The sequence below is a fragment of the Schistocerca gregaria genome, chromosome 5 (assembly GCF_023897955.1).
Source record: "Schistocerca gregaria isolate iqSchGreg1 chromosome 5, iqSchGreg1.2, whole genome shotgun sequence".
In the NCBI taxonomy this organism is placed as follows: Eukaryota; Metazoa; Arthropoda; class Insecta; order Orthoptera; family Acrididae; genus Schistocerca; species Schistocerca gregaria.
The window spans coordinates 33,814,845-33,838,412 of NC_064924.1; the positions used below are offsets into that span (position 1 = coordinate 33,814,845).

A 23,568-nucleotide genomic window follows, 5' to 3' on the forward strand; every position below is an offset into this window, starting at 1 on the left:
TCTTGTATATAGTCTGTTGGCGCCTGTCTCGGGATCTACAGCTGAAAGTCATTTACAGATTTTCCTGTCGGTTCGCCTGCATGAGTGACTGGCATCGCCAGAGATTCATCCTCTATTTCTGCTGGCTGACCAGTTTCGAACCCACTGCTAGAGGTAATACGTACAACCACGCCCGATAGCTTTTCTCTGATCATTACCTCTGTGCTTCTCGCCCTGCTACTTGCAACAATCGTTCTCTGTAGCACAAGAAACCAGGATTCCTTTGCCCAGAGATTTTCTTACACCTCTTTGAAAGTATTGTTATGTTTTTGAGTTTCTACTGCTTCCGTGAACAAGTTGGTGTTTAACTCTTCTCCACAGTGGGAACCTCTGGGTCAGTAAATTTTATTTTGCGGTCGACCTCAATCAGTGCATGCTCTACAGTAGCTTGTTCCTTGCCTGCCCCAACCTTTAATACTGTTTATATTCGGTGAACCTGTTTCTGATGGAACCTCCAGGCATTGCATTACAGACTTTCCCACAAGCTCTCGGTATGTGGTATCTTCCCAGCATACCCCTTTTACTGATCTGATTCACTCTTTGATCTTCTCGGTCTTTATACCACGTTTGCGAAACATACGACCGATTATTTGTCTCACCTGGGGAGTGTGTGGTAGAATTGTCACCCCTGACCAGTAGAACGCCTAAGGGTAAATAGGTCCTAGGGTTTCATTCTGCAGTGCCGGGTCATTGCAAGAAACAAAGGAAGAGAAAGAGCTGTAACGATCAGGGAAAAGCCAGGAGACATCGGTGTGACAGGTTCAGAAAATCTCTGGACACGAGATCCAGTCTAGCATACCACCAGCAACGGAGCACTAATCTCTGACAATGTCAGCCAGTCGATCCAGCGAAAAGACGAACGTTGGCAGAATGTCCTGGGACTGAAATTAACAGGCAGCACGTTAACAAGTGATCAATAAACTGTCAACAGTTTCTTAGTATCATATCAGCTAACGGCCAAATCATCGGACGTTGACGTCACTGCGATGGCAGCTTTATGAAGTAGCGATGGTGCCCCAAAAACAGAGTAAAGTAATCTGGAGTCGTGGTCGAACCTGTCCAGAGTTTGATGCACTCTGTGCTCGGCCAGCTGTCACGAGGGCAGGGTCGAGGCTACACCGTGGCCGTTCATGGTGCCAGCACATAGTGCCATTGGCGAGACCGCAATGAGCTTTGTACACACTGTGCAAGATCGCGTGTCGCGGGGCCAGGTTTAGTAGAACGCTGCAGCTCGTCGCGAGTACTGGCAGTTGTGGCTGAGCGGTTCTAGGCGTTTCGGTCCTAAATCAAGCGCCTGCTACGGTCGCAGGTTCGAATCATGCCTCCGGAAACTATGTGTGTGATGTCCTTAGGTTAGTTAGGTTTAAGTAGTTCTAAGTTCTAGAGGACTGATGACCTCAGCTGTTAAGTCCCATAGTGCTCAGAGCCATTTCAACCATTTTTCGTCACGCGTGCTCACCTGGTGTCGTTGATGAGCCTGTCCAGAGCGTCGCGCAGGCTGTGCTCCGTCAGCTGGCCCACAGTGAGGGTGAGTGCGACGCCGCGGCGGCTCATGGCGGCGGCGTTGTGGCGCTGGTCACCCCTGACGGGCACCACCACCAGCGGCACCCCCGCCCACACCGCCTCCTGCAGGCCCAGCTGCCCGCCGTGCGTGATGAACGCCACCGTCTTGGGGTGGTCTGCCACACAAGTATAGTCACAGGGTATCGTCTCTCACTCTTGACTCGAAGATACCGGGTGCATGGATACTAGCATTTCAACGCTAGACTCAAGTGATATTTGTGATAGACACCATAGAGATTGAGAACAAAGTGCGTGGATTGAAAAGCATGTAAAACTGGGAAACCAAAAGAGAGCCTAAAACTGAGGGTGGAAAGATAGCAATAAGGCTCTTTGACGACATTGTCACTGTCAGTGAAAGCGAAATTGAACTATAAGACCAGTGGAATAGAATGGACAAGTTAATGAATACAGATTTCAACTTAAGAGAAAATGAAGAAAGAGGAAGTCATGAGAACGGAACAGTGTTCTAGCAGTAGTGGAGACCAAAACATCCTGAGGAACATCCAGCAGAGGGGTTGAAATTTCGAACATTTTACAAGAAACATGATGCGGCCTAATAACCCAGAAGATTTTAACTGCAGTGACAACGGCCACGAAAGCCTGCAGACTTACATAAAACAGAAATGAGCTTATTATTCTAGTGATAATCTTCGCATTTACATGGGGGAACACGAAGCGCTAGAAGTGAAGGCATCTGTTAAATTAGAAGCAAAATAACATGTTGTTCGAAGCAAGCAGGACATAGAAAGAAGGCTTGCACAGGAAAGAAGGGAATTCTTGGTTGTAAGAAGTCTATTAATAACAAACATTGGCCTTAATTTGAAGAAGAAATCACCCATTTGCTGCGCATGTATTTGCGTACCTCTAATGAGTCTCTGCATCGAAGTATTTCCGCACCTTTCAGTTACAATATTGTAAAATTGAGCGCAACAGAACCTAAACACTAATGAAAAAAGGTTTTGGCCGTGAGCAGTGGCACTGAGGTAGACATCATGTACCCTACTCCAAGAGTATTCCTACTGTTCCCCAAAAATAGATTATTGAAATTTATAAGATTTACGAAAGGAATGCTGGCTAGTTGAAAAACAGATGACATCTATAACGACATTTTTATTTCCAAAAGACATGAACGACATGGGAGATAGCTCGACATGACATGTCGGTTATATTCAAGCTCCCGTTTAATAAAATGAAGTGTGTATCGATGCACTGTTGACAAAAATTCAAAGAGAATTGAACCTACTTGTCACTTTAACTGTGGATAATGGGCTAGTACTCCAACTGATTCATTTGAAGTGTCTGTGAACTGCCAATCGGAGAGCTACCATCATATCTTTAAGTTAAGACAGTGATTGCTGCTGTTGTAAGGGCACGTTGCAGTTGGTAAAATTCGCTACTGCAAACTGCTCGCCATAAGCATGTAGATGCACAGAATGTGGTGACTATAGTGAGCCTCTGCGTCGGCTCTCCACCACCTTCTCTCACGTGAATCCACCTTCGCGTCCTGAGTCTCGACCGATCTCTCCCTGTTCGAGGCCACTGCCTGAGTCTACTCACCGACCCTCCGACTATCCTTCACATCCGTCTCACCAGTACTGGTATCCTCACACTCTTCTCAAGTCCGAAGAACAATCCACATGAGGCATTCTCAAAGAGCTAAACGTCACCAGTCGAAAAACGGTAGCGCATCAGTCGCCTATGTCTCTATGGATCGTGCAGTCTCCCTAGAGAAGATGTGCAAAAGCCGTTCCTCCAATTCTAACACATCTCATTGCATTGAACAGGCAGCCACCGGCATGCTTTCTGGCATAACAACCAGCGGCCCAATTAAAGCACTTCTGTTATGCGCAATAGGGAAGGAGCGTGGCTTGGGTGCCTAAGTGACCCGGAAAAAACGCAATGGGTATCCCAGCGACATAGTGTTGACCGTCATGCAATGTGGCCCATTTCGGCCACTGAGGCGAAATCTTTTCACAAGTATGTCGCAGAAAGGTTCTCAGAAGACATCTTGACAATACCCGAAGAATCTGAGGAATGTACTCTACTTGGTCGAGGACAGGTGTCCGGGTGTCGTGCCGGCGTCGTAAAACGTTCCGCTGCTGGCCTCTGGGACACTGTGGCATAGCCTGCTGCAAAAGTGAAGGAAAGGCGAGTCCAAAGGACTTCCAGTATTTCTAAGACTATATTCCGGGAGCACAATATTGTTTAGTGGTGAATAATGGACTGTGCAAAAACTTGAAAAAGAGGAGAGTCGACGCATTTGTTATGTACTGGTATTGAAAGAGACTGAAACTCAGGAGGACCAATAAAATAGGAAATGGGAGGTTCTCCAGAGAATCGATGAAGAGAGGAACATATTGGAACCATGACGAGGAGGAGGGGAAGGATGATCGGACATGTGTTAAGACATCATGGAGTAACCCTCATAGTACTAGGTAAGCTGTAGAGGGTAAAAACTGTAGGGGGAGACAGATATTGAAATAAATACAACAAATAACTCAGTATGTAGGTTGCCAGTGCCACTCTGAGATGATGACTTTGGCACAGGAAAGGAATGTGCGGCGAGCTGCATCAAACCATTCAGAACACTGGTGTCTCAAGAAACAACCGCTACCAAACATTTTATCGATAGTCTCTTAAGGAAAGTATCGCTATCAATAGTATCACAAGATAGGGGTTACTTCTTTATGGATATTTCAGCTTTCTTTTCATTGTTACAGCACACACGATGTATCTCTCTTGCCTTCACGGCATCCAAAATTTTGGAAAAAAATATTTCCATCTCAAATTAAACAAAAAGTAATCCAATCTTTAGTCCTGCCAAATTTTTATTACTGTGATGCAGCTCAACATGGTACATGTAGTGGAAGACGAATCGAGGTAGCTACGAACGCTTATGTAATATACTTGTGCAACATTCGTAGTTTGATCACATCAGCCCTTCCTGAAGTAAGATGCGATGGGACTGGATAAGCAATATGATTTTCGCATGCAATACCATAACGGATAAAAGAGGAATCTTGGCTATATCTTGGCATAATATGAAATCTTCCTTCGTCTCCTTCTTTATTCACCCATACGACTAATAGAACCAACTACCCTGTGACCATGTATCCTGACTGAAACTACTTTGCATTCAAGAGGAGATTAGAGCTTTCTCTCTTATTATCGCCGTAGCATCTTTTTCTGCACAAGCAGGCTGTTTCCTTTCTGTCAAACATGATACCAGTATCCTTTCCGCAGTATACACTACAACCTATTTCTGTTTTGCTTTCTCCATCTTAACCAATAATCCCATTATTTATCGCCCTTTGTCTGATCCGGCAACTCTCCGCCATTTACTTCGTCTCCATTGTTACCTCACATTTCTGTTAGATGTTACTATTCATATTCCATTAGAAAGTAATGAGGAAATTACTTCATCTTAATAAGATAGACATTCCTGCCATAAGTTGACAACAGACGCATCTAGCCAAATAACTTTCTTACATAGGTCTGTAGGCCATGTCCTATGGCTTTGGCATCTAATTTTCCTATTGCAGTCATTGGCACCTCTGATCTACGGGTTTGGAATTCGATACCGCCCTGAAATTCGACGCTTATGGAACGTCCTTCGTGTTGTTTTGGTGCTGACAGTGTTCGCGAGTGCGACTAACAGACCTGCAATCCCCCCCCCCCCCCCTTTTTTTTCACTCCTCCCCTGTGACTGTCTGTCACGATAACTCAGCTTACAGCTTCGTCCGTTTTGTGACACAGAGGATTACCTTTCCTCCTCGTTCACAGTATGCGCTATAAATTATCGTAAGATGCTTCTTGAAGTAACGAACACTCTGTTCTTGGTCACGGAGATACGTACCATGGAGCACCAATAACTTGATCGTATTCGATTTTTCTTAGCTTCCACATAATGTACTCACAACTACACAGAAGACTGTTCTGATCATGGCTGATACACTGCACAAATGTCGTTCACAGTCACATACAACAGCGTACCTCCATCTGCATTTATGTTGTAGGATGCCTTTCTGGTGATGTTTCCGTGTTCCCTCCCCACTGACGAAGCCAGCTGCAGTTCTTCACATCATCTCACCTACTCCTACCGCTAGACTGTCTTCTGGACTGTCATGAATGGTCCTACAAACCCTGATGTTTCCATGTAAATTCTGCAAGGTGTTTTTGGTGTCTGGTGTGGGGTTCTGCGTGTACCACTGTCAGTTCCTCCATTTACGTCGCTCCCACGAATGGTGCGTGGGAAGAAAAACTGTTATTAAGTCTCGTATTGTGCACTAAGTAGTAAAAATATATCTATATGGTCCTCTCGCGAGATATAGGTTTGAGGAATCAGTAAACTGACTCTTCTAAAAGTTCGCTTTCGGAAGTGTCGCGTAATGCCTTTCTTGTAGCATCCGCCACTGGACCTGGACAAACACCTAAAATACGCTTTCTGGTTTACTACACGGATCCGTGGCTCTCTACTTTCCCTAACAATTCTGTCTGCTTAATATCCTATACCGAGGAGAAATATTTGAGCACTACTAACATTCGTTTCCTATACGTTTTGTATGTCACCCCACTACTCCTATGAGGGTACTTGGATTGTCTTACCAAAAAGCTTTCTTTTCATACACTAACTTTTATATGCATGGAGTTTGGTTTAAGTTTACCTCGGTGGTCCAAAGCTGTGTAGCAACATACACACATAACATATATACTGATAAGGCAGAACATAACGACCACAGCCAACCGCGAGGGTGAATACCTAGTGGTGGTGGTGTGAGTAGCTGACGCAGTAAGCGTACAGTGTTACCGGATGAGACGCGAATGAGTAATCATTATAGTAAAGGTACTGGCCGCGATAGCAGAAATCCACTGATATAAGCAGTTTAGTCGAAGGACACAATGTTGTGGTTCTGAGGCTGGAAAAGAATATCTCTGAAATGGCGAAGCAGGTTGCCTGTTGGAGTACTATTGTCGTGAGCACCTATGGAAAGAGATTGAAGGATAGTGATATAACGAATGGGCTGGACGACCACGTCTCATCACAAAACATGATGTCGGAGGATCCCCTGCAGGACAGGCAGCGATCTGTGGCATATCTGACCAGTACACTGCTCATGCAGGCGCAAGTGTTACAGAACACCGTTCAAAGGCCATTGTTGAACATGGGGCTCCATATCACACAACCCCTGTGTGTTCCTGAGTTGACCCGACGATATCGTCAGTTACGAGTGCAGTGCGCAGAGCATCACTGATTCCCGGCGGTTTCAGGGATTTTCTCTGCCTCGTGATGGCTGGGTGTTGTGTGTTGTGTGATGTCCTTAGGTTAGTTAGGTTTAAGTAGTTCTAAGTTCTAGGGGACTGATGACCATAGATGTTAAGTCCCATAGTTCTCAGAGCCATTTGAACCATTTTTGAGAGCATCACTGAGTTTTCACCATGGATCAATAGAAATGAGTCGCCTGTCGAATGAGTCGAATTTTTTGCTGTACAAGGTCGACGGCTGAGTACTTATACGCTGTCGTTTAGGCGAATGGCTGCACGAAACGTGCACATTGTCACAGATTCAGTCTGGAGAGGGTAGAACTGCGCTGTGGGACACCTTGAGTTGGGGACCCATAGGATCTGTGGTGATAACTGAAGGCACCATGACAGCACTGAACTACCTGGAGACTACTGCGGACTGCCTGAAGTCTTCCCCTACGATGATAACATCTTCCAGTAGGATAACTGTCTGTGTTGCAAGGTCAGGACTGAGCAACACTGATTTAAGTGGGATTATAATGAACTCACATTGATGTCTTGGTCAGCAAATGTGACTGGACTGTACCCATTTGAACATAACGTGTATCAGTTGTGGGCCGGTAAACAACTATCCCATAATTTGCAGGAATAGCTTTACCTATGTCTATTGTGTTCGCATAGTGGACCAGCACACTATTAAACAGATGACCATAATACTTTGGCTCATCGGTGTATGTAGATCGATTTTTAAATAGAACTTCTAATCCTGGCTGCTACGAGCTGACAGGTCCCTGTGTGCACAGGGGGACAGGGGTGAGAAAACAGCTGATGCACAAAACTGGAATATATCTGTGGTATCATACAGAGATCGCATTGCCACACAAAAGTCGGCACCTTCAGTGGATGTGACAGACAGCAATGAGGGCCCACTGCAGTCTGCAGCGATGTATGAGAATGGCTAGTGAGGACTACCCCTCTACTCTCAGCACAGCCGCGCCCTCACACTGAGGTCAATGTAGTGTCCAGCTAGCAAGGACTCTGCCAAGTTCGAGATGTCAAATAAAGCTATCGACGTCTTCATCTGGGACTAACAAGTAGTTAAAGCTTCAGATGAACTTGTATTGGAAATGGCGAATATTGTAGAACAGATTGTTAATTAGTTGCCTGTTGCAGCTGTAAATATTGCAGTACTCCTGTGGCAGAGAAGTGTGTCAAAGTTAAGTAAATCTTTTATTTGATCTAATACATCACGTGGTCTATTGTGACGACGATTGACCCAGAGAAATCAAAGAACCCACAGTTGTGTCCAGACGAATGTAGCTTGGCCTGGAATGTGCTATACGACTGTACAGCGCTGACCCGACGCCTGTGAGCAGGCGCGGCAGCCGCGCAGCGCAGCTGTCGGACTCACTGAGGACGTCGTTCTGCGGCAGCCAGTTGGAGGTGTGCACGTTGTGCGGCAGCGGCGGCAGCAGCGTGCGGTCGGCCTTCCAGAGCACCTGCTGCGGCAGCGCCGCGAACGCCCGCAGTATTCCGCGCAGCTGCTCCCGGGGCAGGCTCTCCACGCGCAGCAGCGTGCCCATGCTGAAGTACACCACGCCGCGCTCGCTCGAGTCGAACAACTGCTGCAGCTCCTGCAACCACCACGACACAGACTGCACCAACCACACCACACGTAACGAAGATACAACAGTTATTGACATTAGCATCGTTTCTCTTGAGACACATGATGGGACATAATGTCGAAACTTTCTCTTTACCTGGAACGGAGGCGGCGAAAATTTCAAGAATTTGTTACTCTTTCGTGACACATTCAGTTACAGGCAGCAGTTCTAAGAGTACAAGTACATGAAAGGGACGCAGTAAATGGGAATGAAGTGTGAAAGGATCGCAGGCAACCTCAAATGTTTCTGTATAGCACCCAGAGGTTAAAGAGAGAAAACAACCAACGAGGAATTTGGAAACATTACTAAAGTTCAGATAGGAAAAATAAAAACCTTTAAGCTTTGCCGATGAAATCGTAATTCTCTCAGAGATTGCAAAGCACTTGGAAGGTTAGTTCAGTGCAACACATAATGGCCTGGAAAGAGATGGGAAGTTAAACAAGAGTGTAATACTGTAGTTTAATAAAATCAGGTGGTGTTGACGAAAACAGATTTGGAAATGGGTCACTACAAATAGTAGATCAGTTTTGTTTTGTTGAAAGAAAAATACCTAAAAATGGGACAAGTACAGACATTTCACTATGTAACCTGTCAAAAGAAATAAAAACTTTCCTCAGAATATATAACACATTTACGAAAATATATTACATAAAAGTGAATGACGAACAGCGAATAATTGTGACATGGTTCTCTGGAAGCATTTGTCTCCAATGTCGTCTTGTGCTGGAGTGATACATAGACAACTTTTGAAGGCATACTGAATCGAGATACAGCGGCAAAGACCCTTACGGTAAAAAGTGACTAGTAGAATCTGTACAGAGGTACAAGGAAATACATAATTTGATTATGGACAGACGAGAAAGAAGACTTTTAGGAGGCCAACACTCCACTACATTAAACACGCCCATATGGTGTAAGTGGTTGTAGATATGCAGATATGAATAAATCTACTCAGGATGCAGCTGCATTAAACTAAACTTCGAAACTGATGACCCAAACAACAACAATTTTCTTAAAACTATCAGAGAGACCAAATGCAAGAAGCTCATCCGAAGACCTGCTAGTAAGCAATAGATAGTACTAACATGCTACTTAAGGGTCACACCAAGAAAATTTCACAGAAATTTGATATGCGCAGAATAGTTATGGTTAAAGCTAAAACACTTTATACAACAAGTTCTATATAAATATTTGACTTTAAAACACAAAAACACAGTAAACATCTAAATTCGTTTTGACGGACCTAATCGAAGGATGCCAACATACACTCCTGGAAATTGAAATAAGAACACCGTGAATTCATTGTCCCAGGAAGGGGAAACTTTATTGACACATTCCTGGGGTCAGATACATCACATGATCACACTGACAGAACCACAGGCACATAGACACAGGCAACAGAGCATGAACAATGTCGGCACTAGTACAGTGTATATCCACCTTTCGCAGCAATGCAGGCTGCTATTCTCCCATGGAGACGATCTTAGAGATGCTGGATGTAGTCCTGTGGAACGGCTTGCCATGCCATTTCCACCTGGCGCCTCAGTTGGACCAGCGTTCGTGCTGGACGTGCAGACCGCGTGAGACGACGCTTCATCCAGTCCCAAACATGCTCAATGGGGGACAGATCCGGAGATCTTGCTGGCCATGGTAGTTGACTTACACATTCTAGAGCACATTGGGTGGCACGGGATACATGCGGACGTGCATTGTCCTGTTGGAACAGCAAGTTCCCTTGCCGGTCTAGGAATGGTAGAACGATGGGTTCGATGACGGTTTGGATGTACCGTGCACTATTCAGTGTCCCCTCGACGATAACCAGAGGTGTACGGCCAGTGTAGGAGATCGCTCCCCACACCATGATGGCGGGTGTTGTCACTGTGTGCCTCAGTCGTATGCAGTCCTGATTGTGGCGCTCACCTGCACGGCGCCAAAGACGCATACGACCATCACTGGCACCAAGGCAGAAGCCACTCTCATCGCTGAAGACGACACGTCTCCATTCGTCCCTCCATTCACGCTTGTCGCGACACTACTAGAGGCGGGCTGCACGATGTTGGGGCGTGAGCGGAAGACGGCCTAACGGTGTGCGGGACCGTAGCCCAGCTTCATGGAGACGGTTGCGAATGGTCCTCGCCGATACCCCAGGAGCAACAGTCTCCCTAATTTGCTGGGAAGTGGCGGTGCGGTCCCCTACGGCACTGCGTAGGATCCTACGGTCTTGGCGTGCATCCGTGCGTCGCTGCGGTCCGGTCCCAGGTCGACGGGCACGTGCACCTTCCGCCGACCACTGGCGACAACATCGATGTACTGTGGAGACCTGACGCCCCACGTGTTGAGCAATTCGGCGGTACGTCCACCCGGCCCCCCGCATGCCCACTATACTCGATCAAAGTCCGTCAACTGCACATACGGTTCACGTCCACGCTGTCGCGGCATGCTACCAGTGTTAAAGACTGCGATGGAGCTCCGTATGCCACGGCAAACTGGCTGACACTGACGGCGGTGGTGCACAAATGCTGCGCAGCTAGCGCCATCCTACGGCCAACACCGCGGTTCCTTGTGTGTCCGCTGTGCCGTGCGTGTGATCATTGCTTGTACAGCCCTCTCGCAGTGTCCGGAGCAAGTATGGTGGGTCTGACACACCGGTGTGAATGTGTTCTTTTTTCCATTTCCAGGAGTGTATATATTGTTAGACTACCGCTATAAAAGATAATCCCGGGGAGCTAAAGGCTCAAAAGTAATGGAACTCGCACATCAGTAAAAAGGGAAATGAGTGAATTCTGCAACAAGTTCCAAATTCAGATCTTAAAGTAATATCTATCTGGAAAACCTGGTCCTCTGTAAATTCAATGAGTGGAACTCAGTTCTTCGGTTCAGTCCATCACAGGTCGGTCTGGCATTGATACTAACAACAACAGACAGATCGTGGAAATATTGAATTCTTTATTTAAGAATGCAGTGATGTACAAGGGCATGAGAGTCGTACTACTACAATATGTGATCAAAAGTATCCCGACACCCTTGATGACGGCTTCTACTCTCGCAGCGGTGCGTTCAGTCAGGTGCAGGAAGATTTCTTGGGGATGGCAGCTCATTATTCACCGAGTGCTGCACTGAGGAGAGTTATCGACGTCGGTCGGTGAGGCCTAGCACGAAGTCGGAGTTCCTAAACATCCCAAATGTGTCCTATAGGATTCAGGTCAGGACTCTTTGCTGGCCAGTCTATTACAGGGACGTTGTCGTGTAATATCTCCACCACAGGTCTTGCATTATGAACAGCTGCTCGTTCGTGTTGAAAGATACAGTCGCCATCCCCGAATTGCTCTCCAACCGAGTGAAGCAAGAAGGTACTTAAAACACCTATGTAGCCCTGATACTGATAGTGTCACGCAGAACAATAAGGAGCGTAAGCCCCTCCATGAAAAACACGACCACAGAATTACACCACCGCCTCCGAATTTTACTGTTGGCACTACACACGCTGGAAGATGATGTTCACAGGGCATTCGTGAAACCCATACCCTGCCGTCGGATCGCCACATTGTATGCCGTGATTCATCACTTCACACTCATTTGGCATTTACTGGCTGGATGTGTGGCTTACGAGTAGCCGCTCGACAATGAAATCCAAGTGTCTCACCATACACCTGCCTGTCACAGTACTTGCAGTGGATCCTGGTGCAATTTGGAATTTCTGTGTGATGCCCTGGATAGATGCCTGCCTGTTACACATTACTGCCCTCTTCTACTCTCGGCTGTTCTGTCAGTCAACAGAGGAGGTCGGCCTTTGCGCCTTTGTGCTGTACGTGTTCCTTCACGTTTCCACTTCATTATCATATCGGTAAGAGTGCATCTAGGGATGTTTAGGAGTGTGGAAATCTCGCGTGCAGACGTATGACACAAGTGGCACCTAATCACTTGACCAAGATCGAAGTCTGTGAGTTCCGTGGAGCGCCCCATTGTGCTCTCTCACGATGTCCAATGACTACTGAGGTCGCTGATATCGAGTACCTGGCAGCAGGTGGCAGCACAATGCACTAACATAAAAAGTGTGGTTTTGTAGGTCTCTGGATACTTTCGATCACATAGTGTATATGGCTCTATAACTAGTAAAACTCACAGATAATAGACAATGAAGCACTGCATCTAATGAAAAATAGTTAAGCATTCTTAAATTTAATTCTACAGAAGATCCCATGGAATCCATTCTACATTTTAAATTACTCTCTTACCTAGCAGAAATCCAAATTCCAAGCCGTCTGCGCCAACATTAGCAGAACAATGGGCCATAAAGCACAAAAAGAAACCATATTGAAATTCTGTAAAGGAAAGCTGGATTAGTACAGAAAAAAATTCAAACAGCAGAGATGAACTTCCTAAGACGAAGGGCTGCACAAGAAGAGATCTGATTAGAAACGGCGATACTACAACAAACATTTTCAGCTTGAATGAAAAAATTCAAAAATGCCGTGAAGATTGGAAACAGGACCTCATGAGATTATCAGGGCACAGAATTCCTCAGAAGATCCTGAACTAAAAGTTGAATGGGAAAAAGAGATATTGGAAGGCCTAGAAAAATATGGGAATGAATTTGTTTGTGAATTCGGAACAGGCAACAGTTTAATCATTGAAAGGAAGGTGATGATGATGATGATCATGATGATGATGATGATGATGGTGATGTAGCTCATATTAGTCAGGTATATCTCAGAAATCGAAAACATTGGTATGACGGGCAAAGAGCGCACGTTCCTTCTGTCTGAAGTCAAGTATAATAACGCTTGTACAGGAATTCAGTTTAGTATCATCACCTTGATACGTTTTTGGCTCTGACCACTATGGGACTTAACATCCATGGTCATCAGTCCCCTAGAACTTAGAACCACTTAAACCTAACTAACCTAAGGACATCACACAACACCCAGTCATCACGAGGCAGAGGAAATCCCTGACCCCGCCGGGAATCGAACCCGGGACCCCGGGCGTGGGAAGCGAGAACGCTACAGCACGACCACGAGCTGCAGACTGAAGATACGTTTTCACGAGCTTTGAGTATATTGTGCACTTGGCTTTAGAGTGTTCTTGGAGGAGAGTATACGTCTGTCAGAGAATCATTAATGCTTCTTTTTCTTATTTTTTCTCATATATTTTCATGAAAACAGTACATGCAGGTAAACAGATAAATTTCGTTTTCGTAGATGTCTGGAAGGGTTTAGAAACTGTTTTTCTAGCAAAAGTATCGTATCTACTAATATTCTTAGTATATTACCTTGCATATTTGCACATTTGCTTGATGACTTTTCTTGCGTTTCGCCAGCGCGAGTGACTGGAATTATCAGGCCTCATCCGCCATTGCTGGTGGACTGTCCAAGAATGGCGGGCGAAGCTTTGACAACTCCAGTCACTTGTGCTGACAAAATATCGGAAAAAATCATCAAACACCGGCCGCGGTGGTCTAGCGGTTCTAGGCGCTCAGTCCGGAGCCGCGCGACTGCTACGGTCGCAGATTCGAATCCTGCCTCGGGCATGGATGTGTGTGACGTCCTTAGTTTGGTTACGTTTAAGTAGTTCTAAGTTCTAGGGGACTGATGACCATAGATGTTAAGTCCCATAGTGCTCAGAGCCATTTGAATCATCAAACAATCGTCAGCCGAAAAACCAGAGACAGAAGCCAATAAGCAACTTGCCAACAAGTGGTCACGAAAGCCTTAAGAATTTCGTTCTTACTATACTTAATAGATTTATCATGTAGTATCACCATCGCTGTCACACTGACACTGACAGTGTTGTTGTGGGCTGGACAGTATCGTTACTAGAGGGTCATGAGAAATGCAGAGCTGCTTAGATAGTAATCTCGCTTAGTGTGCTAAATGTCAATACTCTTTGAATATGGATAAGCGGAATATAACGTCCATAACAAAGAGAAAGAACCAGAGCGTGTACTATCACATCTGTAGCGGTAACATTCTCGAGCCTGTCTCCTCGTTGCAATAATCAGGGTTAATACTACTGGTCATGATGGGGTGGGATGAACACGCACAGTCAGTATTAAGAATGAAGAATGGAAGAATTAGGTTCACTGGGAAGGTCGTGAAGAAGTGCGGTGCATCTGTTAACTGAACGACATAGGAGATGTTGGAGTGAGAAATTCTGCATGTGTACTACAAGGTTTCGAATCTTCAGCAAGTAGTCACAACATCACTCATAAGGATCACATAGGAGATGGGAAATTTTGGATGTATACTTCAACATTTCGGGTCTTCAGCAAGTAGTCACGACAGCACACGTGAAATTAATTCAGAAATTCAGTGGTTGTATTATAAAAGGGCGGTACAATCCGCACAAAAATGCAAAGCAGGTATCAGGAAGCCTAAACTAAATAGGCCTCTCTGAAGAAAGAAGTTTCTCTAGCGAAACAGAAAGAGATAGTTTGGTCGGGCACAGATGGTGACACGTATCTGCTATTGTGTTGTGGTTTTGAGTCTGAAGACTGGTTTGATGGAGCTCTACGTGACAATTTATTTTGCAGAAGCATATATGCTGTAGACTCCATCCACTTGAAACTGCTTACTTTAACTCAGCCTGTGTGTGTTTCTACTGCACACACACACATCTCTCCATTACCAAAGTGACGACTTCTTCATGCCTCAGGATGTGGGTATAGGGGCAGCGCTGGTGTGAGCATGATTTAGGAGTACCATCCTACTTGTCACCACCGACGTTAACCTAATCCCTCTCACCAATCGTCCAGACCCATTGCGTTACATATAAATGGAGAGCTGTTATTCTACTGACTGAAGAACACCCAAGGCTGTTTATTAAGAGTCTTTATCGATATAATTTATAGCACAATTAACTATCGTTATTTCTATAATTTATTCCCCAGTTAGGGTGGGCTATTAACGTGTCCGCTGGGTGTGATGTATATTTAGGATACCTATGACTATAACTTACTACCCCTCTCTTACACACTCCTCCTCCCCCTCTCTCACCCCTCTATACCATTGATCGCCTCACTTGTACATGAAAAAAACTTTTTTAAACAAAGTACACTCATGAACCATAACAATTATGTTTCATAGATGTTATGGTTCATTTTTTTATTGAAATTACACTTTTGCTGCTTTAGTAAAGCACACTTTTACTATATAAAAATTACCCTGTGGAAATGTTGAGATTTATTTGTTCTAAGTAAAGTACAACAAACAAAGTAACAACCTTAATGTTAGGTTGCAGGCTTCATTCTTTTTAAACGTATTACACTAATAGCTGCAAACTTCACATCTAAGAATTACCACTGGTGCTTTTTATGTGGTCGTGGTGTATCACTCGATGTTGTAGGGAGGAAGGATATGATTACAAGCTTTTTATTATATGATCATTCGCTGTGTTTTACCTACCACTAACAATCAGTGAGTGCAAACACTTGCACGGCTGTCCTCTCCCATGCTGTGGTCACTACGAGTGATGCTGTATGTTTGCCGTGCAAGTGTTGCACCGGGTGTTGAGGCCATCTCAGTCCACACCACCTTGCCACCAGATCGCAACACATACACCGCGCCCTGCAGTGTCTGTGAGGCATCACGACACAGTCTTCGGGAGCTATGACGTCGCAGGAAGTCACACACTTTGAAATGTATGCTGTGACGCGATTATTGTCTTCTTATACACTGAAAAGCTAAAGAAACTGGTACACCTGCCTAATATCATGTAGGGCCCCCACGATACACGGAAGTGCCGCAACACGACGTGGCATGGACTGAACTACTGTCTGAAGTAGTGCTGGCACCATGAATCCGTAAGGGTACGAAGGGACGGAAATCTCTTCTGAACAGCATGTTGCAATGAATACCAGATATGCTCAATAATGTTCATGTCTGGGGAGTTTGATGGCCAGCGGAAGTATTTAAACTCAGAAGATTGTTCCTGGAGCCGCACTGTAGCAATTCTGAACGTTTGGGGTGGCGCATTGTCCTGCTGGAATTGCTCAAGTCCGTCGGAATGCACAACGGACATGAATGGATGCAGGTGACCAGACAAAATGCTTACGTAGGTGTCACCTGTCAAGAGTCGTATCTAGACATATCATGGATCCTACATCACTCCAACTGCACACGCCCCACACCATTACAAAGCCTCCACCAGCTTGAATAATCTAATTCTGACATGCAGGGTCCATGGATTCACAAGGTTGTCTCCATACTGTAGACGTCCATCCGTTCCATACAATTTGAAACGACGTTCGTCCGACCAGGCAACATATTTCCAGTCATCAGCAGTCCAATATCGGTGATGAATGCCCCAAGCGAGATGTAAAGCTTTGTGTCGTGCAGTCATCAAGGGTACACGAGTGGTATTTCGGCTTCGAAAGCCCATATCGGTGTTGTTTCGTTGAATGGTTTGCACTCTCACAGTTTTTGATGGCCCAGCGTTGAAATCGGCAGCAATTTGCGGAAAGGTTGCTTTTCTGTCACGTTGAACGATTCTCTTCAGTCGTCGTTGGTCCCGTTCATTCAGGATCTTTTTCCAGCCACGGCGATGTCAGAGACTTGATGTTACACTGGATTCCTAATGTTCATGGTTCAGTCGTGAAACGTGCATACTGGAGAATCCCTACTTCATCGCTACCTCGGAGGTGTTGTGTCCTATCGCTCGTGCGCAGAATATAACACTACGTTCAAACTCACTTAAATCAAGATAACCTGTCAATGTAGCAGCAGTAAACGATCTAAGAATTGCGCCAGACACTTGTTGTCTTATATAGGCGTTGCTGACCACAGCGCCGTATTCTGCCTGTTTACATGTCTCTGTATTTGAATACGCATGCCTACACCAGTTTCTTTCGCACTTCAGTGTAGTGTGCTTTTACATAAAGAGGATGTTGTTACGTTTACACTCTACTTAAGAACAGTACAGTCTTCAGCAGTTTCCATGCAGGCTGACAAATCACACCTTCCAGTAACACGGCATGAGTGTTTCTCCGTTTTATATGAAGAGACTCAGACAGGTCCTTTCAATTGTAATTGAATTATAACTTCCATTGTATCCAACGGCTAACAATGGCGATCAGGTGGAAAATGGGATCAGGTGCATACCATAGATTTCTTGTACTCCACTGAGAGTATAACCTTTTGTCAGTAGTGATAACTTTCCTCATCTAAGTTAGTAATAAATAAATGTAGATTCCTTAGTGTGTTTCACGTCCTAAATAAGATCTGTAATTACACAAAAATGTGGCAGAACATCCTGATTGTCCTGTACAACAGTGTTTAGGTCAAGGGAAAGAGACAGCGGAAGACGAATTTTTGTTCCCTGAACACTTAAAAGATGCAGGAAATTTGCTGAAAGAGATTGTCGATACGACATACGTCATTTCTCGTTTACTGTACTGCTACATAGTAAGGAATCCTTACTAAATAGCACTGACAGATACTTATAGGACACGACAGATTGCCGGCCGCGGTGGTCTCGCGGTTCTAGGCGCGCAGCCCGCAACCGTGCGACTGCTACGGTCGCAGGTTTGAGTCCTGCCTCGGGCATGGATGGGTGTGATGTCCTTAGGTTAGTTAGGTTTAAGTAGTTCTAAGTTCTAGGGGACTAATGACAACAGCAGTTGAGTCCCATAGTGCTCAGAGCGATTTGAACCATTTGAACCACGACAGATTTTCCACCTACCTATTACTAATCTGCGCTAGCACTCCCTCTACTGTTTGCTGCAGTCAAACAGCGTATGCTCTATAAAGCTTCTCCCCACAGAATTCCATCGTCAATGCGAAGAATGTTCTGAAAAGCTGATGCCAAACACGCACATGTCAAGTTAAGGTACGTGGAGATGAGTATTTCTCGTATCTCTATCATTTAACTCCTGTTGCTCCTTCTTCCAAGAACGGCTTGAGGAAAATGTTATCGTCAGTAAAATTGTATATCGCCTCTAATTTCTCGTTGTGGTTATTTTGCAACTCGTATGTTGGATAACGTTCCTGGAACGTTCTCATTTCTTTCAACAGTAAACGTCTGCGTGACGTACAACATATCCTACGTAGCGTCTATCAATGGAGTTTCTTTAGCCTCTCAATAATGCTCTCGTGTGACAAAATCGTCATGTGCGTGTCGCTCAGTGTTGGATCTCATACAGCTATTCTTAGGCGGCTCGCTAGAAGTCTGAGACTGGCGTGTGATACTCAAGGTCGGTCGAAGAAGTGTTTTGTAAACCACTTCTTTCATGGATGAATTGCTTTTCCTCCAATGTATGTAGCCTGTCACCTGTTTCCCTCCACATTGTGGTCACTGTGGTCATTCCACTTTAGCTCGCTCCGTACTGTTACTTTCAGATATTTTACAATTGTTACTGTTTCTAATGATATTTTCAATAATGTAAACGTACAGAACTGGATTTGTATTGCTATTAACGTGCTCTACGCCAGATTTAGTTACATTTCATATCTTCATACAAATCATATATTATGCGCAGGTTTTCTGGCGTTGTTATCTCCTTATGAACAAACACATCATTTGTGAGCAACATCAAGCAGCTGCCGACATTGTCCACCGGATCATTGTTGTTGGTGCAACTTCTTCATGGCGATTTTATCAGCGGTGGCAGTTGATGATCTGTTTGTACCTTTTCACTGCTGTAAAACAACCAAGTTACCATAGTAGTTTTTTATCATTTATTACGTATTTTGACAAATAATTTAATAGTTATAATAATTATACTTCATGAATCCATAATTTTATTTTAACACAAGAAGCATTTTTATAGTTCGCTCTCTGTGATCCGTAAACATTCTAGAGTAGTTACATATTGCAATATGTCACCTGCACATGTCTTGTTCACATGCAATTAATCTCCATCCCAAAATACCTACTTAAGTAGGTGTATATTCGGTGGTGTATATTTGTTAAAGTGACATCACCCTCCACTTATACACAGTGTATCTCCCAAACTTACCATATTTCAAACACCAGGCACGATAATTACTGTATATATGATATGACACCATATGGCAGGGCATCTCAAATATCTTATACTCGTCTTCTGGCATCGGACGCCAACTACCGTCGCCAGAGGGCAGTACGATCATGTGGAAATTTTGACCCCAGAGCTATGCCTATGAGCACAAGCAATGGTGTGATTAGTGGAAACAAAATCGCCGATTACAGTTCAAAGAAATTGCCGTAGGTTGTATGTATCTGAGCCTAATGTAAGAGCAATTAAGGAATGGTATTGTACGTTTCTGGCAAGTGAAACTGTTCTGAAACATTCTGGCAGTGCACATCGTTGTGTTTCAGAACAGACAATGGACAAGCATTTTTCAGTAATTGCGTAAGTCAGTTCGGCAGGCGTCGAGGGAATTTAATGTACCCCGAGCATTATTTCACGATATAGTACACCAGCGTCATCAGTTGTATGCTTGATAAGTGTCAGTTCTACAACATCTGATGCTAAATAACGAAACATGCCAACAACCATTTGCTACAGATATGTTGTAGCTTTTTGGAAATATGTTTCTTCTTAGATTGAGCAATCTTTCACGTATCGAGAACTGTTAATAGGCATAATGTTCCGATTTGGGGCTTGCGACATCGACACACTCTTATTGAACACGCTTCTGATAGGCTTATACTGAACATCTGCAGTGCACCAAGGCACCAGAGAATTGTGGGACTGTTCTTCTTTGCGGAAAACACAGTGAATGGGTTAGTGTACCTGGAAATGTTGTAAAAGTCTGTATATCATCATATGCAAGACTGGCAACCCAACAACTTCTTTCGACCAAGTGGAGTTGTGTAATGTTGATTAACCGCTGATCAGAATTACCGGATACGAAATTTCCCATTCGCTGGATCAGACCCACGGCTTAGCCACCACGTTCCCCCGATGTTACCCCACTAGATTTCTAGGTTAAGATATCGTATCACTGACGCGAATGCAACAGTAATAGAGGACATGTAACAAAGAATACTGCAAGAAACTGAACAGACTCAATATATTTTGTGCTACAAATCATTCACATGTTGAGGTTTACTGCTGATTATTAAATAATTTTTTTGAGAGACTCTAGTATATGTGCAATTTCGTTTTCGTAACTATTGTGGTTTTTGCCCCGTGCCTCTCAAATTAGGGAATTTTGGAAGATAACTGTTTATTGCAGCTTGACAGCTACTTTGTATCATACAGTAAAGTGATTCCTACTGCATAGCTGTATGTACGAGGCCTTTTCGGGAAATATGTTCCGATCGGTAGCGAAATGGAGACCCCTGTGAAAATCTGATGTAACTTTGCACATGTGTGTTGGGTAGTGTTTCTACCACGACTGTCGACCGTGGCAAGTCGCTCTTTTCAATTCTAAGCGCAAGGTGAACACGTAAAAATTCCTACATAATAGCGTCTCCAGCCAAGTATGAGAGCCTGGTGAAACATTTCGCCTAATGCCGTGCAGCCCACGTAACATAACTGTCATGGGTTTCGTCCTTCGTGAAAATTCTTGTCTGAACTGTTCAGGGGGCATTTAAGATGCTCCTGCAGCGTTCCCGATGGAAGGTGTTCGATCACCCACAATACAGCCCTTAACTGACTAGTCCTGAGTTTCATCTCGGCACACATGAGCCGTTGGCTATGAAGACAACATTTTGGCACAGACAACGAGCTGTAAATCAGCGTAGAGAATTTGTGGAAACCACGGCAGCTGCCTTCTATGAGAGGGCACTGGGAAGTTTATACAACGTTACTACAAATGTCATTTCGGAGCTGCGACTATGAAGACAAGTACTGTAAGGTATAGCTTACTACTGCAAATAAAATATTTTCGATTTTTACAGTAGTTTCCATTTTGCGACCGATCGGAATTTACTTTCCGAATAGCACTCGTATTTTCAAAGTTTTTTGATAATTGTTATTTGCTTTATTATGTGGTACCATCATGTGGCACCCTACCAAATGTATCAGTATCAGCTGTAAAATGCCTCATCAGTGTTACACATTTTATGGCAGAAGTTTGACAGCTACATTGCATCCTTGTGCAGTAAAATGATACATGCTCTCAAAGCTCAAATCAGTTTACAACGTTGCTGTAGTTGTGATCTGCGATCGTTGAACTGTGATCAGATGTCTGTATTACGACAAGTAAATGTGTTTTTATGTACTTACTAGTACATTACGTACCAAAGCACCTGCTTAAGGAAAAAATTTAGTGGTGCGTATTTATTAAAGCGTCAGCCTCAGTGCCTTATTCATGCAAGATGTCACAGCCAGACAACTGTATAGAATAACTGCGTAAAAATCTAGGATACGTCAAATAACAGTTAACTATCGAGTAGGTGCGCCGTCGTTCACAACACGAGTGGGCGCACGGCGTAATTCGTACACACGTAGAGAGTAGCTGCCTTTATGTTATCAAGGTAACACTTATGTGCAACATCACAGTTTAATCAATGCTTAAGCGAACTTCCGTATCACGATCTAAAGCACTGTTTAATCAAACAATAACTTCCCGTCTGGAGTTGCTAGTTTTCCATTGGGCCATGTGCCAGGTAGGGGAATCCTACTTGGGTATGGCGGTAATTAGAGAAATGAAATACCCCCGGTGCACCAAAATTAGCGGTTTCTGCTTTGTAGCGCGATATTGACAAATCAAAGGATAAAGGAAGAAAACCTTGAGAATAAATTACTTGGTCCTCCAGATTGGAGGTTGTGCAATGGGCGAGCATCTAATTCACGTGAAGAAATGAAAATGTTAAACGCCCTAATAATACGCCTTCGAAGAAATGGAATCTTGGACGACAAACTGGCGAAGAAAGAAGCAAAATTACATTTGAATGCTGGAATGTGCAACTTATCTCCATAAAACTGAATACATTATCAACAGGAGTTGACAGGTTAAAAATGGATGTGACCAAACTCTCTGAAACCTAGAGAATGGGCAAAGGAGAAGAAGAACTTGGTAATTATGTACATATTTGGAGTGGGGTGGCTAAATCGGTAAGAACCAAACCAGGAGTCTCCACTATGATAAAGAATGCATGGAAAAATCGAATCACAAATTGGAAATTTATTAATGAACGTATTACTGTGGTAAATATGATTCCATTTTCCAGGGAAGTTGCAATTGTTGGTGTACATTCACCTAAGAATAGTGCAAGAGACCAGGAGAAAGATTTTTCACTTGTGGGGCCATAGTGTCCATAGTGCTTTACAATTCTTGAGTATATTTTTGTTCTGCCCTGCAGCTTAAAAAGAGCGTGATGTATTTTACCAGACGCCTTTCGCCTTATTGAGGTAAAGCATCATCAGTGGTCTGTGAATAAGGGGGTGGGGATGTAATGGATTTTGGTTAAAAAGAAACGATTTTTCAAAAATATTATTTTCTTGATCTACATAGTTTAATCTTTGTTGGTGTGAATTTTATCGTGATAGCAGCTTTAGAAATGACTTTAAATTGTTAAACTGATTAACTCTGCGCTGTTGGCCACTCCCACCTTTCCCGACATTTGGGAAACTGCTTGCTTCAGCGGAATTTTTATCAGTTTGAAGGCTATTTGTTTCCAATGTCTTTGGCTGATATCTATATATCTAGCTTACATCTATATCTTTGCCTGAAAACTCCCTTGCATGTGGTTTATTTACGTTTTGCCAATACTAACACATATTAGTAGGTTTAATTCGCAAACCTTTAAGTGGAAGATAAGATTTATACATAATGGTGATGGAAATGGCGAGAAAAGTATGCAGTAGCATGCTTTAAAAATTATAGTGGCTCAAGTGGAGGCATGGAGGCTGCTGCAGTTGTGAGGATGTTCTCCAGATCTGAGGACCAGTATGGAGTTAAATATACTAAATACCTTGGTGATGGGGATTTTTTTTCGTTCAAAGCTGTAACAGATAAAAATCCCTAGAATACAACAATAGAAAAGTTAGAATGGTAGGTTTCGTCGCTTGCTGAAACAGAAGAAAGTTAAAGATCTTGAGGAGGCAAAACCACTAGCAGGAAAAGGCAGGCTTACTCTGAAAGAAATTGATTCTCTTCAGTTATTTGATGACAGACATATGAGGAAAAAT

The 23,568-nt window shown here is 44.0% G+C and overlaps 1 protein-coding gene across 2 annotated transcripts in view; it reads right to left on the reverse strand.

Moving 5' to 3' along the window:
- The window catches only part of LOC126272427 (UDP-glucosyltransferase 2-like), a 197,757-nt gene that overhangs the window by 11,641 nt on the left and 162,548 nt on the right, over positions 1 to 23,568 (reverse strand). Inside the window, exon 6 of one of the 2 annotated variants that reach the window (XM_049975285.1) lies at positions 1,499 to 1,621. The exons of the other annotated variant lie outside the window; for it this stretch is intronic. Coding sequence (XP_049831242.1) covers positions 1,499 to 1,621 — 123 coding nt within the window. The remainder of the gene's footprint in view (positions 1 to 1,498; positions 1,622 to 23,568) is intronic. 2 annotated transcript variants of the gene reach the window in all.